Genomic DNA, 19,470 nt, shown 5'->3' on the forward strand with positions numbered 1-19,470 from the left:
GAAAAATGGAATGAAGTACACTTCAGTATCTCCTAAAACTTTAAAAAACAATGGACCAGATCTTACAGTCCTTATTCATGTTACGTTGCGTCCTTAATCAGATGAAACTCCTATTAATTTCAGGATTTGCCACAATGGGAGTTTTGCCTATTTTTAAGGACTGAGTACAAAATGAATCTGTACTTTAGAGATGTTGTTTTCTCTAGTAGCAATGGCCAGGCCTATTAGAGCATTAGGTAGGGTATAACTACATGGAAAGAGATAGGAAGCATGTAGGGTGCAAAGTATTATTTCAAAGGCCCTCAGAGGTGCAAGGCTTCTGCTCTAATTCACTCTATTTACCCCTTCACTATATTTTCTAAATATGCCTGTTGGTTTATTTATCTTTGTTTTCCAAGGAAATGTGATAGCCGCATCAGTACTCTGCACTGGAGAGATTTTTGTAAAGGTTGTGCTTTGATTGCCACAAATCCCTGTTCAATTTTTACTTGCTGTTTTTATGCATAACATTAGTGTTTTTCATCTGAGTCATACATTAATCCACTGTCTGGTTCATTAGATTTCACAAAGCTTCCTGTAACACTTCTATACCTATGCTGAAGCTTTCCATAGCCAAGGGAAAGAGCAACACACAGAACTCCATGAGGATGCTTATTTTTTCAGTCTGTCCTCCTGACAGCCCCTTCTGTTCCTGAATAATGACTGTTTGGCTTTTACCCCATAATCAGTGGTGAGCTGGGACCGGTTGTTAAATTTTGAAGCAGTTTTAGAACCAGTTGTTAAAAATTGTTACAGTTCCCTGAGCTCCCGGCCGGGGAGCTCCCCTGGCCCCTCCCCAACCTTCCCCCCCTCACAGAGCCACAGTGTGCCACGCCGCCGGCGCCAGCGCTCTGGACTGCTCCTGGGCAGCTCGGCAGCTCTTGCCGCTTTGAGTGGCATGGTAAGGGGGTGGGGCTGCGAGCTCCAGCAGGCTGCGTGGCATCCGTATATGCTGCCCTGAGCAGCATGGTAAGGGGGCTGGGCCGGGGCTGGGAGGAGGGGTTGGATAAGGGGCAGGGAGCGCTTGGAGGGGGCAGAGGTTCTGGGCGGGTGGTCAGGAGATGGGGAACGGCAGGGGTTGGGTAGGCATGGGAGTTGCGGGGGTCTGTCAGGGTGGTGGTGGATGAGGTCGGGGCAGTCAGGGGACAGGGAGCGGGGCAAGTTGGGTAGGGGGTGGAGTCCTGGGGGGGCAGTTAGGGTGGTGGGTCTTGGGAAGGGGTTGTCAGGAGACAAGGAGCGGGGGTGGGGGTTGACGGGTTGCGGGTTCTGAGGGGGGCAGTCGGGGGCAGGAAATGGGTGGGCATCAGATAGGGGGCAGGGACAGGCTATTTTGGGAGGCACAGCCTTCCCTACCCAGCCCCCGATACAATTTTGCAACCCCGATGTGGCCCTTTGGCCAAAAAGTTTGCCCACCCCTGGTCTAGTTTATTATTTTATTAACAGGGGTCGCACTTGCCTCGTTCGTTATGTTGATATGTGTTTAATAAAGCAATACTTTGTTTCTATTGTAATAAACATGTAAAAATGTTTTTTATTTTTTTTATTGTTAAGTATGACTCCCAATGACTTAATGCATTGCTGCCACTTATGGAGAAAGGTGCAAAAAATACATACTGTGGCACATCCCTTAAATCAGAACTTTTTATAGGGAACTGGTTGTTAAGATTTTGGCAGCCCATCACTGCCCATAATCCTTTGCAAAGCATTACTACCAGCAACTGAAGTGAGAATTAATAAGTGCCAAATCTGGTGTTCTCCCATGGGTCTTCATTACATCTAATTGGCCTATTTTATTAAAGTGGGAGCAAATCAGCAAGGCTGAACCTTACTTCAGTCCTTGTAAATTGATCAGATTTACAATATACAAACTGTGATAGCAGAGCAGAAAGCCTGAAGTATAGGGTTATAGTCATCAATTGACATTTCCAGATGGAATAACCCAATAATGAATGCTTGTATATTATTATAATCATAACATTTAACACGCATGTAGCCCTGTCAGGGGCAGGCCGTGGGCAGCCTGTATACACCAGTCAGTTAGCTAGTTGCAGTCAGAAGACAAGTAGTAGGGTCAGGGGCAAGCCAGATACCACAAAGTTAGGCTCAGGAACACCTTGCAGGCAGGAAGGAAGTAGCAAAGTCAGCATCAAGCTGGGTCAGGATACCAGGAAGTCAGAGTTAGGCACCTAGTTAGAGGCAGCAGGCAAGCAGCAGTCAGGGATGAACCAGAGTCAGAAGTCAGAGTCTAGGGTCCACAGCAAGGCAAGGCCTAGAGCACGAGCAAGCAAGCATTGTTGCTCAGACAGCTCCCTGTGTTGGCTTCCTAGTTTATCAGTGGGCTGCAGGGCAGCCACTCAGGCCCTGCTGGGTGGTACTTCCTGCAGTATCTAGCTTCAGGGGCTCCTCTAACAAAAACCCAGCCTAAACTTCCTATGCAGAAGCATCAGCACCCTAGAGCCCACAGGTTCTTATAAGCCCTTTTTATTCATAGATGTTCAAGCACTTTACAAAGTTGGGGAAGCATCATTCTCCCTATTTTACAAATGGGGAAACTGGCATAGTCAAGTGCAATGACTTACCCAGATCACATAGTGAGACAATAGTAGTCTCCTATTTCTCAGTCCAATGCTTTATCCAGTTATATGAGCAACATCATGATGTTATATTAGCATCTAGTGATATATTCACTGCTATGATGAAAGAAGAATCATGTGCTAACATTTTCATTGTCTGTTGCATTCACATAACAATTATTTCCCCTCTGTACTATACACAGGGAGGAATGTGTCTCTTGTTCTTTTCTTATTATTATTCATGGTTTGTGCTCTTCAGGGCTCAGCATGCACTGCTCCATCTTTATCTGAGCAATTCTAACTTGGATCAAAAGGGAGCATCACATTGAGGGAGTTGGCATTAATCCATCACTCCATAGTAAAGAGGAAGGCAGCTGTGGTAACCCAAAGAGATGAAATCTCTGTATGCTCCATTTTGGCAGCCCCAAAACACTACAATGTAGCTAAATGTATCATTAATTATATGTATGTTAAACTAATATATTTCTTTTCATATCAAGTGATTTCTGTATTTTCATTTTCTGTATGGCTAGGTTGCCTGGAGACCAGTATTTTGGGGAATTGGACTGCAGTTTATTCTTGGACTTGTTACTCTGAGGACTAAAGCAGGATTTGATGTATTTAATTGGCTGGGTAGGCAGATACAGGTAAGGCATTAGCCAAAAAAAGAGTTCTTTTCTTTTTAACATTTTCTTTATTAGAGTATTTATATTTGAACCAGAGCATGTTGACTGCAAAAGTAAATAAGACACTAATAAGAGAAAGTTTTATATGTTCTACGCAGTATAAGTCTGCAGTCACCTATTATTCAGAAGAGCTGCATTCTGTTACACATGAATACAGCACTAGAAACAGTCAATTAGCCAGATTATCAGAGTCAAACGTTTGTTTCTTGAACACAACTGTCACCCTCTTTTCCTCTTGGGATGAAATGTGGCTTTGTTCCCAGACTAATGCACCTGGTGTTCCATAAAGTCGATTGGAGTTTTGCCATAGAAGTCAAAGGGAGCAGAATCAGATCCTTACTGTTTTGACTTCCTGGGAGAAATAGGGTCCTCTGTGGGGTAACCTGCCCAGTGATCAGATCCAGTCACCTCATTTCTCTCTGCATACTGTCTTCAAATGAGCATGTTATTCTTATGCCTAAATGTCAGGCCTAAGGCTATGCCTACACTACAAAAATTATGTCGACCTAACTTACGTTGTCATACAGCCACCACCATTATCAAATCACTTGTGTATGTGCACACTTGGCTTCTTGTGTTGGTTGTTCACGTCCTTACCAAAAGCACTTGTATTATTTGTATTGTCAGTGTGGGGCATTGTGGGATGGCTCCTGAAAGCCAGTAACAGTCAACATAAGCTACACAGTGTCTACACTGACACTGGGTCAACCTTATTACAGCAACCATAAGGCTACGCCACGCAGGGAGGTGGTGTTACTAAATTGGTGTAGAGAGGCACTTATGTTGCTGGGAGCCAAATTTAAGTGAAGACGTTGACACAAGGCTGCTTACATCAACTAGCCCTGTAATGTAGACCAGGCCTAATAAACAACAATTAGAACACGCCCCATTCTTGATTGACCATCACCTCATTTGGGCTGAAATCAGAACCCACCCAATCACCAGGCAAGAGTATCATACTGGTCCACTCACAGAAGCTCATGGTCCAATTCTGAAACATCCTTGCAAGAAACTCTGTCCACTAAAATGCCATGTAATAGAAGATCTAATGAGACACTATCACCACAGCCACTGTCACTCTAGCACCAAAGCCTACACTCCTTGTCCCCACCGACCCCATGGTTCTCAGATCACCTGCGATAGAAGAAACAGAAGGAATCAAATTCAAGCATTGGTGGCAGAAACACAAGTGGAGATGGAGATAGAATTCTGCATAAAGAGCTGCTCATTGAGACTAGCATGACTTTGTAGCATTGCTGGAGTGGATGCTGCATCCAGTCTGAGCTCCTACATGTGGCCAACCTGCAAGACAACTGATGGAAAAAAAATCATCCATTGCTGGAGAGTAACAATGGAAAAGGTAGGCAAAGTGTTATACAGTGAGGGGAATTCAAACTTTTGGCACAAAAAGATACTGTGTCCCTCTCTGATAGCTCTTAAAAGGTACAGTTGAATAATCCAATGTAGACAAATAATGTGGCACTATTCCCACATAAAATTTTTATTAAAATATAATTACCCCCATTCAGAAATTAACCCTGAAGTATGTCCACTAATCTCCAGGAAACAAGCGTCCCTGGTGTTTTCAACCTCAAATATCATCCTTTCCTTGCCATTCTGACTCAGAGGGGGCTGGGCCGCTCAAACATTGATCCTACCTGGCACATGGCCATTCTTTTGACAATATCTTCTTTTTACCCTCAGGCTTCAATTTGAAAATGGTTAACTTATTGCTCATAATTGCTCTGTGAAATTCTGCCAACAGGAAGAGGTTTATGTAGAATTTGCAAATGCACCTCAATGGCATCTGTGCAGAGTGAAAAGTAAACACTTCCTTTGGACTAGCATTTCGCCACTGTCCTGGGGCAGGAACTGTCTCTTACTACATGTTGAACTGTGCTTAATGGGTCCCCAATCTCAGCTGGGACCACTAGCCACTACTGTAACACAAATACTAAATAATACTAATTAATAATGAGCAGGTGGCTGGGTGGTTCTGCCCCACCCCAAGGGAAGGTTTAGGATGGTGCACACTACTCCCCTTTCCACAGCTGGTCAGCTCAGTAGTCTGGCACAGATGGGCAAGTGTGACTTATGGCTATGTCTCTCATCTGCTCCCTTTGAAGCACTGTTCACCACTGGTCCTAGAGAGCAGATCCTGAACTACAATTGTACTTGTTCATTGGACAAGATGCAGAGCAGAAGGAAGTCGCCTCATCTCCCCACGAGCACCTGCAATAGGGCCAACAGCCAGTCTCACCCTTTCTAATTTTTTTAAATCTGTGCAATGTTTGCTTATTATTTAGCAGTGACCCTCTGCTTATAACAGATGCTTTGTTTGTTCGTTTTTTCTCTTTAGATTTTCCTGGAATACTCTGATAATGGCGCTAAATTTGTGTTTGGTGAAAAATATACAGATCATTTCTTTGCCTTTAAGGTAAACAGCTATTATATATGTTGTATTTTACATATAGTTGATCACAAAAAGAGTCTCATTGGAAAACATGTTCCATGTATGATTTACAACATGTATGCAATTACCAATGGGAGAGGAAGTGTCCAGGGGACAATCTCCGCGTTAAGACGTGACCTACACTATGAAAAAGTTGGGGAACTGGGGATTAAACTTGCCATTTAATGTTATGTATTTGTTTGCTTTAAATGCATTTAACCCAGCTGCAGCAATTTACATTTTTGACACAATGACATTATTAGCAGACATTTTCAAAATGGAGGCATGACAAGATACAGGGGTCTTAACTGGTCAGTGGTAACCAGAGGGTTAACTTCTGCCTATCTTATCCTCCCTCCCACAAGTACTCAGGGAAAGATGACAGTACTGAGATATCATGGAAATAGCTGTCTCATAAATACCATGGATAGGTGGAAAGAATTAAGAAGAGGCAGGGCTGGAGGCTGCAGGCCAATAAGGTTCACTAGTAGGAAGGCAAGAAACTCCATAAAAATAGCTGTTTAGGGGACAAAATGAGGAGATGTTTTGAATTAAGCATTTATTTACCCAAGGCTTTCTCTGCACAGATCAACAGTACTTCCTTTCTTTGAAAGAGCCGACAGTTAGGCAAGTTATCTTTCCTCTCCCTTCCTGAGAAGATAGGTTGGGAAATGGGCTGTCACTGATCCCATTGTTCCAGGAGATAAGAAGCTGAAATGTCTCTCTATCCAAGCTCTTATACCTTCTCTCTCCCATAGACTGAGGTGATAGCCCAGACTGGAATTATTCTCATTTAGCTTTCTAGCTATATAAGACCAACCTGGTTTGTTTCTTTTGTAGAAAATAGTTAGTGCACTTTGAACACAACACTGAGTGATAAAATCCAGTCAGGGGAACACTGTGTTTTCATACTTCACCTGCTGAATCACTCTGCCACCTTGAAGGCCCAAGATCCACGTAGTACACAATTCATGAGAAATTCTATGCCTCTGCTTCCATGCACAATTCCCATCATTGTGCATTTATAGTGGGCTATTACTAAGGATAGTTAGAAAAAAAAATATTTGAAAGAAAAAAAAACATATTTTCCCTTCTGGTTTTTGTTGAAATTTTGGGGTTCTTTTGCTGATTTTTTTTTTTTTTTTGGTGCTAAATTTTTCTGTTTTCCAACCATCTCTCACTTTTACACAGTCAGGCACCTAAGTGACCATTTCTATGCTCAGTCACTATGTTTTGTGAAAGCATGGTGAGTGCATTGCACGAATAGGAGCTTGATTGCACATGGACCTATAGCCTGTTTTTTAAAAAATGCTCCAGTAGTGACAAAGACATGTTGTGCACTGATATGTTAGCTAGGGCTACATTTTCAGAAGTTTGCATGTGTTCAAACATCCATATGTGCCTTTTTCTATGAGATGAACTGGAGAAAGACACACATGGAAATTTTAAAGTGGGATTGGATACTAGCAGAATATGTTCACACTGAAGGACAGACAAGTTAGAATGGGCTGCATGGTTGATGTGGGCCTCAAAACTGTGCGTAGGCTGCTTATTTTCAGAATTGCACATGGCTCAGTTTAGGAATATGCATGCTAATCATGTGTCAAGCTGGTGCCAGTCTGAAGGTGATTGTCTCTCCCATCAGTCTCCATTGACCTATGGGCCACCTACCGTAGGCCAAAAAAAAGCAGCAGTTGGGACACATTGGTGCATAAATAGCTTCTTATCCTCCCTCTGGCTGATCATCAATATGGTTTATCTTGGATTTTGACTTCCTCCAACTTGAGTAAAAGATACATTTAAGGAGACAGACGCAGCCAGTCCATTTACCTCCTGCCTATTCCAACTCTTGCAATACTTTTTCCAGTGCGTGGGTATCAAGCTGGTCAAAAGTGATATTACTATCTTCCATTCTTTGCAAGTGGATTTTGCAGTAGCTTCAAAGAGATAATGAGGTACCACCCAAAACTATGTTGGCCCAGGAGACGGGGGGAACGGGCAGGATAATTGGATTGCCCCTTTGCAATAACCCAGTGCCTGCAATGAGACTTAATGTCCACACCCCAACTTTGGCTGCACACAGTTCTAATCAGAATGATACTTAGAGTAAGTGCATGCATAAAATTTTGTACATAGCCATCCTCCCGTGCACACAGAAGAGCACATCCCGATATACATGAGCAAGTGTCTTTGAAAACGTGGACTAGGATTTATCCTCTGCAGTCATATTCACTAAGTACACAAAGAGCAACATTTTCAAAAACAGGTACCCAAGCTGTGCCTATAAAATAGGCAGGCACAGGCAAAAGCAGTAATTATCCATGCAAAATATGTATATACATGCAGAAAATGGTTAATTTTAAACGCATACTGTTGCATGTTTCTGTGTACACATGCATATTTTTCAGGCCCAATGTAGACCTATTTTTGAAAATATAGCCCAGATAGTCAAGATTAAACCCATTATTTTAAATATTTATTCTCACTAACAGAGATATTATAAATATTATTTCTGTAGGCAGGTGATGCTACCCTTTTCCCAGCTCCATAAAGTAAGATCACACCAAATTGCCTCTTGACATAAGTAAAAATAGATCAGCTAAAACTTACTTGTCAGAATTAAATCTTTTATACTTCTTTAGAGATGAAATGTTATTGGATTTTTGTTATTTTGACTGCTTGTTCTTTATTTATGCCAGAGGTTTCTGGTTCATTAAATATAAGGGTCTAGTTTGAATGGTTGAGGTTGGAGAATCTGCCAAAGATTTCAAACCTAGAATGCACCTATACATCATCTGCCGCCTGCTTCTTATTTGGGGTCTTATTGTTCAAGATGCTGAGCACCACAATGCTAGGCTTCCATGGGAGTTCTGAGTACTCAGCATCTCAGAGTCATGCGCTACATACACAGTAGGTGACATGGCTGAGAAGTCAAATGACATTTTTATAGGTCCAAAGGTGATTTCTCATATTTATCAGAATTAGTAGTGGATGTAACAGTGTGGCTAATCAAAAACACATTATAAAGGCATAACAACGAGAGAGTTCTATTTTCTTTGGGGTGTTATTTCACTAATAGCAATTAATGTAACAGACATGAAATCGTAAAAAGCTTTTTGATACTTACTTTTTCCATTTAGATGTTCACTTTTATTTAATTTATTCCTGGTTTAGGACTTGTCTGCACAAGGAAGTAATTCTGGTATATGGTAGAATGTGAATTTAAAGTGCTATATTTATACCAACATAACTCCCTATGAGGACTCTTGTATTCTGGTAGATGAATGTCCACGCAGTGAGTTATATTGGTATAATTATAATGGTTTAACGACACCAGTATAATTATACTGGTATAACTGGTGAAACTTTCCCACAGAAACAAGCCCTTACTCACCTTCATGGGCATTAGCATAGCATATTGGGCACAGGTAGAACAGGGCGTAGTTGTGGCTGAGTTCCAGCTTCTATTCTGACCTTCTTACATTTGCTCATAAGCAAGGCTGAGTGTCTTTCATGGAGCTCCCGGAATAAGGTATTCAGTGGTTTTCTGGGACCTCCAGGACTCCTGCAGCGGCCAGTGCGGCCGACCCCATGGCTGCCCGAGCAGCCCCATGTCCAGCCACATTGGACGCTGCTCGGGTGGGCCCCAGGCAGCTGGTGCCGGGCACTGCCCCAGCACAGCAGTCCAGGAGCAGCAGCGGCGGGGCCCCAGGCTGCCCCCACCTGGAGCAGCAGTGGGGGCAGGGCCCAGGGCCACCCCCCACCCAAAGCAGCAGCGGCAACAGGGCCCAGGGCCACCCCGCCCCCCAGCAGCGGTGGGGCCCCGGAGTGCCTCCCCCGCCAGGAGCAGCAGCATCCCCCTGAACCTCCCCCCTCCAGAGCAGCAGCATCTGTGGGAGCACCCCCGTACCCAGCACCTAAGATTTAGTTAGGGGTATTTTTAGTAAAAGTCCTGGGCAGGTCATGGGCCGTGACTTTTTGGTTATTGCCCACAACCTGTCCATGACTTACTAAAAATACCTGTGACTAAATCATAGCCTTACTCTTAATTGTCTCTTACGTATTCTCTTTGGGCTGACATTTTTCATGCATGGTTACAGCCTTGAAAGTATGGTGGGGGAGGAGGCGGCGGCGGCATACAGGAAAAATCTCCCTTTTATCTCTGATTCAGGTAGCCATACACCTGAAGAATTACAAATGAGTGGTGCACGGGAAGAAGAACTACCTGGGGGCCTGAGAAGCACAACATTTCGTGTCCACCCTACTCCGGCTTTTTCTAGCCCAGTTTCAAGCAATCATTGCATGTTTGCTCCCTGGTGAAGAACAGAGGGGAGCGTTTAACCTTAGACTGTGAAATGTATTTGACAATAAAACTAACCCAACAAAGAAAAGGAAAGGCTGATACTGTACCCTTAATTTGGCCTGCTGTGCATAGATTTTTCTATATCTACAATGTGTGTGACTGCCCCCTATTTAGAGAACCCTGCAAGACCTAGGCATATTGTGAGAATTAAGGCTGTTGTTCCTTCATTCAAAACAGCTCTGCTTTTGCAGCCCCCCTAATGTTACCTTAAGGGCTTTTTCTTTGTGTTTGTCTAATATGGGCCAGTGAGCACAGCACAACTGAGAAATCAGGGTGGGCGCAACGTGTAAAAATAGTTTAATCGCATGCTGCATGTAGTTCAGTTCTTCTGGGTCACACTAGGGAAGGAAAGTCTGACATTTCCAAATTGACTCCTCCATGCTCTAGATAAAAGCTAGCCTAGGTATGACAGGTCATCTCAGTAATTAGATACATGGTAATTGATTGTGTGCCACTTTCTGTTGAAGCCATTGACACAAGTTGCTATCATATTAAATAATCAGGGACTGATTTTTTAAAAAACAAACGCCCTACTTTCCATACCCAGGCAAGGGTGCAGATGATCACAATTGGAACATCCTGACTTGTGTGAACAAAAACTGCACCTGTAATTGTCTTCAGGTGCACAACAGGAAACCACTTTTTAAAATTCAGTTTCTTAAAGACAGTTTGTAAAGTGATTTTATCAGGGACAAGCCTGTAACAGCATTGGCCATTGACATGTGTAGTGCGAATGACAGAGGGGTAGCAAGTGTCGGATCTTAAATGGCACATTCTTTCTTTCCCTCTCCAACTTGTCACACACTCCCACAGCTACACTGAAACCTTCTGCCTCCAGTTGGGCTGTGAGAAAGGAAAGGATATTTGCTTGTAATTTTGATCATCTGCTACTTGAGGTTGGTGGCCACCAGTCTTCTTCCTCTCCCTGCAGTACTTTCCTGCTGGATAACCATGTTCCAAGAATCTGAGGAATTTCCATTTAGCTGCATCTCTTGTAGGGATACAAGTTTAAGTATAGGATATGGGATAAGAAGAAGGATGGGACCTACTGTAAGGATTATGCCTAGAAAAAGAGAGTGGTGGCTATTTGATGGTTTATTTAATCTCACTTTTGTGATACTTCTCATTCCTGAACCCTCAATGCATCACAAGATAATGCTAAAGGTTCCCCTGTCTGTCAGCTAGTATCAATTTAAAAGATTAAATGCATTAGAGGAACAGGGTCAAGCTAGAAGTATCCCAGTATTAACTCTTTTGAAGGACAGAGGCAGTTATGACTATGAGCCACATTAATATATTTTGAGAGGGGGTGTTTTTCAAACTTCATCAGTGTAAGTTATGGTAGTAATTTTCCTCTGGAGAATTAAGAACTGAATTTATTGACAAATACTTTAGTACTGATGCATTTGATTTTTTATACTTTTTTTTAATTCTGTTCATGTTCATTATTTATGACATGTGACTCCTTCAGTTGCACAATTAAAAAGCTTTCTGGCTTTAGAGGTATTAGTTTAAACATTACTAATCTCTCTGGCTTATCGTGAACCTCTACTGAAAGATTTTTTCCCTATTACATATTAGCATAGAAATGTTGAGTTCCTGTGTGTTTAAAATATATACGTACCAAATGATCCAATTTTAATTCAGGACGAAAAACAAAAAGCAGCTAATTACCTGCCAGACTGTGGGCCATGCATGTGTTACTCCATTTGTGATTCTTTTAAACCGTATGTTTAAAGAAAGTTCTTTTCCTTCAGTTTCACTGCCATACAATGGAGTTACTTTTAAGGAACTTAGTGACTTTGCTCACCACTGCAAAGCTCAAACATCCAAGACGGACATAATTGGTGTTATTATTGAGGTGAGCTCTGCTCCCCTTATGACAAGAGGAGGAGTTTGTTAATACTGTATATGTTGTTATTCTACAGCTAAACTAGACTGGAGCGTGATAAGCAAGTTGCCCTTGATCTTGTGAATGTCAGGTCAACATGGGTCCAAACCAAAACCTTTGATCCAAACCCTCTCAAACTTCTGGGAAACTTGGATCCAGATCTGGACCTGAACCTTTTGTCTGTTCCATAAATCTATAAAGATCCAGATTAAAACTTCCCTTTCATTCATACATACAGAACAAGAGAGGCAACATGGCTTTTGTAAAGGGAAATCATGCCTCACCAATCTATTAGAATTCTTGGAGGAGGTCAACAAGCATGTGGACAAAGTGATCCGGTTGATACAGTATACTTGGACTTTCAGAAAGCCTTTGACAAGGTCCATCACCAAAGGCTCTAGAGCATATTAAGCAGTCATGGAATAAGAGGGAAGGTCCTCTCATGGATCAATAACTGCTTAAAAGATAGGAAACAAAGGGTAAAAATAAATGGTCAGTTTTCACAAAAGAGAGATAAATAGCAGGGTCCCCCAAGGGTCTGTACTGGGACCTGTGCTGTTCTAACATATTCATAAATGTTCTGGAAAAGGGAGTGAACAGTGAGGTGGCAAAATTTGCAAAAAATACAAAATTACTCAAGATAGTTAAGTCCAGAGCTGACTGCGAAGAGTTACAAAGGGATCTCACAAAACTGGGTGACTGGGCAACAAAATGGCAGATGAAATTCAGTGTTGATAAGAGCAAAGTAATGCACATTGGAAAAAATAATCACAACTATACATACAAAGTTGTGGGGTCTAAATTAGCAGTTACCGCTCAAGAAAGAGATCTTGGAGTCATTGTGGATAGTTCTCTGAAATCATCCACTCAATGTGCAGCAGCAGTCAACAAAGCGAACAGAATGTTAGGAACCATTAAGAAAGGGATAGAAAATAAAACAGAAAATATCATAATGCCACGATATAAACCCATGTTACACCCACACCTTGAATGCTACACACAGTTCTGGTCACCCCATCTCAAAAAAGATATTAGAATTCAAAAAGATGTAGAGAAGGGCATTGAAAATGATTAGGGGAATGGAACGGCTTCCATAGGAGGAGAGATTAAAATGACTGGGACTGTTCAGTTTAGAAAAGAGATGACTAAGGGGGGATATGATAGAGCTCTATAAAATCATGAATGGTGTGGAAAAAGTGCATAAGGGTGTGTTAATTACCTCTTCACCTAACACAAGAATGAGGGGTCACCCACTTAAATTAATGAGCAGCAGATTTATAACAAAAATAACAAAGTACTGCTTCTCATAACGCACAGTCAACCTATGGAACTCATTGCCAGGGGATTTTGTGAAGGCTAAAAAGTATAAATGGGTTCAAAAAAGAATTAGGTAACTGTGGAGGATAGTGGCTTCCACTATCAGTGGCTATTAGCCAAGACGTCAGGGACACAACCCCATGCTCTGGGTGCCCCTAAACCCCTAAGTGCCAGAATCATCTAGCACTGGCTACTGTCTGAGACAGGATACTGGGCTTGATGGACTATTGGTCTGACCCAGTACGGCCATTCTTATGTTCTCATTTAACAATGTGTAACGGGGTCCCTGCAGGGCCTTCCTGGCTCCTACCCCCGCTGGACTGCAAAAGTCACACAAAGACCTTGGCGCAGTGGTCACCTGGTGCTTTTATTTACAAGCTATGCTCCCACCGTACACATAGTCCCCTTCTTACAGTCCACTGTGGGGGGGCGGGGGAGATACCAAGCTATCTCTCTCTACTACCCCTCACTGCCTTTCCTCTACTGCAGCTTCTCTCTTTCTGCTTCCTTCCCCTGGGGCTCTTATCCAGCCCCAGCCTGATGAGGCAGTAGCTGTTCTAGCTTCCCCAATCAGAGCCAGGTGATCTACCCAGCTCCAATTTACCTCCCGTGATTGGAGCTGGAGTAACACAGGGTTGGCTAAGCAGTTTTCTGCTTAGCACCCTGTCACACAGTAGGTAAGTTGTTCCAGATCTGAACTTTGCAATACAGGTCTACCAAATCCCACATCTGAAACATGCACAAAGTTTACAGAATTTTGATCAAGATATTTGCAGATGCTAATGTCCAGTAGGTATCTGAGTGGCTGACTACTGAGCTGCTTTAAACATGGCTACAGCCAACCTGCAATATATTGTTATGAAACCATTACAAAACTATCACAGTTTGAGCTGGAAAGTATCCAAATCTATGAAAAGCAATTCATCCAAACTCAACACCTCTACATAGAAAACAATACTAGGAGTTCCAGAGTAAAACAATTTCTGAACTGAATAGTTGAGGTTAAATGATTGAGCTTGCAAGATCTTTAAAAGATTTCAAAACCAGAATGTATCTCAAAGACATTGGCCTTTTCTTTCAGACAGAGAGAAAAGAAAAACTCTTTAAAATTGTAAGTTACTTTATTTTGTGTTTCCAAATTAGGTCCTGCCAATAGTGATTTTCTTCAGCACAGTCATGTCTATGCTTTACCATGTTGGATTCATGCAATGGCTCATTAAAAAGGTACCATGGCATGGAATTTTGTTAATGCTTTTTATTTGAGATATTCAAGTATTACACAGCTGTTGCAACCATAGAGTCAAATTGTGGCATTTTTAATGTAATATTTATCATTTTTAGGTTGGTTGGATAATGCAAGTTACCTTGGGGACATCTCCTGTTGAGTCCCTAGTAGCAGCTGGCAACATATTTGTGGGACAGGTGAGTTATGAAATAGAAAAATAGGCTAGTATCCTTAATCACCCACCTATTAAAAGACAGAAATCCTGGACAATGGAAAGTGAAATACCACCATTTAATGAGCTTCTGTTTCCAACAAACATCCCTTCTCTGTGAAGTTAGGACTCTAATGCACCAGGTCAGGTGCTTGGTTTTTTGGAAGCCAGAATTCCATCAGTTTATAAATCAGCAATGACACACAATCAGGTAAGTGCTGAAGGTTATACTATGTTCACAGATGAAGCTCTGGCATGAAGCTGGGAGACAGACCCCGTCAAGAGGGCAGTAGACTAGTCTAAAAATAGGAAGAAAGCAAAAAAATAAAAAACTGGTAGAAAATGAAAATAGGATAAGAAGGGGGGGGAAGTGAACAGAAACAGAAAAGGGCAGGAGAGAGAATGGCAGAAAAATAAGATAAGGGGTTAACTGTGAGGACATGGCCCAAAGGCATACAGGACAATGGGGATTCCAGTAAAAAAAAAAAAACAGATTAGGAACCACTACATTACAGCACCCAAGAAATGACTTTCAGCCAGGCGAGGTGGGTGTCCAGCACAATTGCACTACCTGAAAAACAGCACTTAGCTTTGAGAAAGCCCCATGCATATTCAGAGCATTCATCAGCACAAACATTAACTGTCTGATAACACCAAAGACACTGTGATAGAACTGTGTATTGCATTAATTCATAAAATAACTTGTCACTCTATGAGAGTTTATACCAAAATTATTCATTTGACAGTTGCTTCTCATTTTCAGACAGAATCTCCTCTTCTAGTGAGGCCCTATTTACCGTACGTCACCAAGTCTGAACTCCACTCGATCATGACTTCAGGGTTCGCAACCATCGCTGGCAGTGTCTTAGGAGCATACATTTCTTTTGGGGTAAGGAGGGGAAAATAAATCATGAAAATATAGTGCGTGTTCAAATCCCCTATACATGTTGCACCTGTAGCACTCCTAATTCCCTTCAGGGTATTATGGATTCAAATTCAAACAGCACTTTTGATCAGAAAGGTGTCTGTAGCTGAGATTCCTGACCAATAGTGGGTTTAATGCTTCCATCAATGTGTCCAAGGTTTATATGTGTAATTCCCATTATGACTACAAGGAATTCTCTATTTTCATATGTGTATGGAAGACTAAACCCATTGATTTGACCTTTAGTGCAGCATTCAGTAGCAGAAATGCTTACCTCGGTAATATAGAGATTCATCCAGCTCCAGTGCAGAGGGAATAATGGATGTATTTATATTTATAGTTTACATGCAGTAGGAACTGGCATAGTGGAATATACCCATGGTTCAACTGCTCCAGGATCCTGGCAGTGACCTCAATCAGATATTTCGGAGATTTATTATTATTTAGTTACATGATGGTAGCACCTAAAGGTCCCATTCAGGATTGGGGCCCCTTTGTGCTAGGCAATCATATAAAAAGACACTTCCCACCCCAAATTGCTTACAGTCTAAACTGACAAGACAGACAGATGAGGGAAAGGGATACAACATACACGCAGAATGATCAGGCTGACTATGGAACTAACTTGATGTTTGTCAACCCATTAAAAATATACATTATAAGGGCAGTGTGAGGGGAATTGTTTAATAGGACTAAGGGAATAGGAAAAGGAAGGAGGGGATGCAAGACACTGCAGGAGGTGAGGGATGAAAAGATGCAGGTGGGGCTGTGTGGGAGAAGGTGGAAAGAATATAGGCAGGAGGAGGTCAGGCCAAACAATCAAGAAGGAAAGAATGTCCAGAGTTCCAGCTGAGGAATGCAGTCTGCTGACATCACTGCTGTCCAGGGGCTTTGAGGCTACGTGGTCTGATTCTCACTCCCCCATTGCTGATTTTGCCACAGCTTCTGCCAGTGGGAGTCACTGCTCCTGAAAGCTGGCTTCACCCTCAGGAGTGCTACTCTTCCTCTCCCTAGCCCACCTCGGTATTTGGGACTTGGTGCCACCAGATTGGGATGGGTGTTATCACCAGAGGTAAACAGGTGGCCTTCTCCATACTATTCACTATTTTGTATCCCTGTATCATACTGCTGCTTACTCTTCTTCCGGGATAAACAATGGTGGTTCTTTCAAGCTCTTTTTGTATGAAAAATCGTCCAGGTGTCTAATGATTTTCATTGCCTTTCTCTGGAATTTTTGTTGTTGTTTCTATGTGCTGTTGAGATGAATTGACCAAAGCTTATTTTCTGGCATCTGGAATTCCAGGTTTCAGCCTCCCATTTACTAACTGCTTCTGTGATGTCAGCACCAGCATCACTGGCTATCTCCAAACTATTCTGGCCTGAGACTAAAATACCCCAAATAACTCTGAAGAGTGGTATAAAAATGGAGAAAGGGTAAGTAGATCTATGCCTAGAAACAGCAATATACATAGGTGCTCAAATATTATATTGATGAGAGCTGTACACTGCTTTTGCACACATTACACTAATTACACACTGAGCTGTACAGAGGTTTAGCTGTCCCATTGGCATTTTCACAGAGACAGAACTGCAAAAGTCCAATACAGTTCTACGGGATTTTTTCTATTTGTTTATTGTTGCCTTTGCTTTACTCAGAAGCACTTACTAAATGTCTGTAAGCAAAAGCGAAGGTGCGTGGATTATTTTGCATACAAAAATCAGAGCATTCAGTGCATATAATTTTTGATCAAGAAAATCTCTGTGGAGGAGTGCAAAGAGGCAGAAAATGCAAGGAGCCTCTCTTCATCAGCTTGCACCTCTGTGTAAGGCCTGACCTTAACCCTGTGGTGAGCATAGTGCCTACACCTTCATTCCTGCAGGCATGAGCGGTGCCCAGGCCTGATCCAAAGTTCACTGAAGTCAATAGAAAGAGTGCCGCAACTGACTGTAGAAGGCCTTGGATCAAAGCCCCAAAGAGCCAGGGAAGAATGAGGAGCATGTTCCACTCTTTCCAAGGATGGCAAAGCTTGAGGCCATCCTCAAGGTCACTTTCTAGGATCTCCTGGGAGGAATTCTGAGTCTGCCAGAATTTCTCTTAGAGGCTTCATTCACATGGTGGCCCCTCTGCAACCCCTCCAGAACACCTGAGAGCGCCAGGTGGGTCCAGTGATGTAAATAGCTAGTTTATAATCAACTGCAGTGTAACCTTTACTGTTTCTCAACTTGTCCATGAACTGGAAAATGTCTCTTTTTGTTTTCCTTGGTAAAGAGACTCAAAAAACCTACTGGAAGCTGCTAGTCAGGGTGCCTCTGCCTCCATCCCATTGGTGGCGAACATTGCTGTGAACCTGATCGCCTTCCTTGCTTTGCTCTCTTTCGTTGATTCAGCACTGTCTTGGTTGGGGAATATGTTTAACTATCCACAGCTGAACTTTGAGGTATTGTCCTCATAACTTTTTTTTCATGATTCGTCCTTCTTAAAGAAAAATGCCAGTGATTTTTTAATCAAACATTGGATATTTAAATATATATTTCTTTTAAAAAGAACTCCTTTAAATCCCTGTATAACAAGATAATCTGTGAAAAATACCTGTTGCAATGTAAACATTCTGTAGCCATAAATGTCTATGACTTCACCCCAAAGAGACTGCCATTTTGTGCAGAGTGAGTTTGCTTTAGCTCTAGTCTGTGCCAGTGCTACCTTCAATGAATAGAAAAACCAGAATAGCTATTTGCGTGCACCAGCCACATAATTAACACTTCACTAAACACCCACAATGCTTTCGCTTCAGACCACTGCACTGAATCTTTCATCCTTACCTAGGCAAAGCTTGTGAGGGCTATGTTACACAAGAACTGGCACAGCAGCACAGTGATAGCATTGCAGTGTAGACATTTACTACAGTGATGGAAGGGGTTCTTCCGTCACTGTAATAAATCCACCTCTTTGAGAGCTAGGTCAATGGAAGAATTCTTCTGTCGACCTAGCAGTGTCTACATCAGGGCTTAGGTCAACTTAATTACATCGGACAGGGTGTGAAATTTTTCACAGCCCATAGTGGTGTAGTTAAGGTGACCTAACTTTGCAGTTTAGACCAGCCCTTCCATGGGGAAAATCAGGTGTATCGGAAACTGCACTTAGTTCCTAGTTTAGACAAACTTGTGTTAGCTGAGTTTGTAGATTTTTATTGTAAGACATACCTATATCTTTTTTGCTGGGCTAAGAGTCTTTTTAAACCAGATTGTCTCTGGCCTGGTCTAGGTGCAGTTTTTGAACAGGTATAGCTAATTTGGTCATGGGGGTGATATTTTTTACCAAAATATTATCAGCCTAAAAGTGCACAATTATACTGGTATAAAGTTGCCTTATACTAGTCTAGCTTATTCCTCTTCCCATACAAGAATAAGAAGAATACAAGGAGGGAGTATATGGCTTAACTATACCAATATAGCTAAAGCTGTACATCTTTTATATATAGACAAACGCTGTGTACCCTAGGTGGTGGTCAACATAGTAATTAAAACATGTTAATTAACATTTTTTAACACTCATTTTCTCAGTGTAGCTTTACCAGATTATGTCAGATGAGAAATTAACCCTCCATCTCTCTTACCAATTCCCTGAACCACAGCCCCCCTTTTAGGCCACAAGCCAACAAAGCTTTTAAGCATGTGTTTAACTTGAGGCATAAAATTAAACTATATGCTTAAGTACTTTGGTTGGATCTGAGTCTTAAATTGCTACTTTTGTGATAATTCAGGTAGACCTTACCATTAAAAATCCCCAG

General features: G+C 42.1%; 1 protein-coding gene across 1 annotated transcript in view; it reads left to right on the forward strand.

Moving 5' to 3' along the window:
• SLC28A3 (solute carrier family 28 member 3) overlaps window positions 1-19,470 on the forward strand; it is an 82,155-nt gene that overhangs the window by 50,521 nt on the left and 12,164 nt on the right. The window contains exons 7-13 of the mRNA XM_074954061.1: window positions 3,146-3,259; window positions 5,658-5,735; window positions 14,465-14,545; window positions 14,663-14,743; window positions 15,521-15,646; window positions 16,986-17,116; window positions 17,952-18,120. Coding sequence (XP_074810162.1) covers window positions 3,146-3,259; window positions 5,658-5,735; window positions 14,465-14,545; window positions 14,663-14,743; window positions 15,521-15,646; window positions 16,986-17,116; window positions 17,952-18,120 — 780 coding nt within the window. The remainder of the gene's footprint in view (window positions 1-3,145; window positions 3,260-5,657; window positions 5,736-14,464; window positions 14,546-14,662; window positions 14,744-15,520; window positions 15,647-16,985; window positions 17,117-17,951; window positions 18,121-19,470) is intronic.

This window comes from Natator depressus, chromosome 5 (genome assembly GCF_965152275.1).
Source record: "Natator depressus isolate rNatDep1 chromosome 5, rNatDep2.hap1, whole genome shotgun sequence".
Taxonomy (NCBI): Eukaryota; Metazoa; Chordata; order Testudines; family Cheloniidae; genus Natator; species Natator depressus.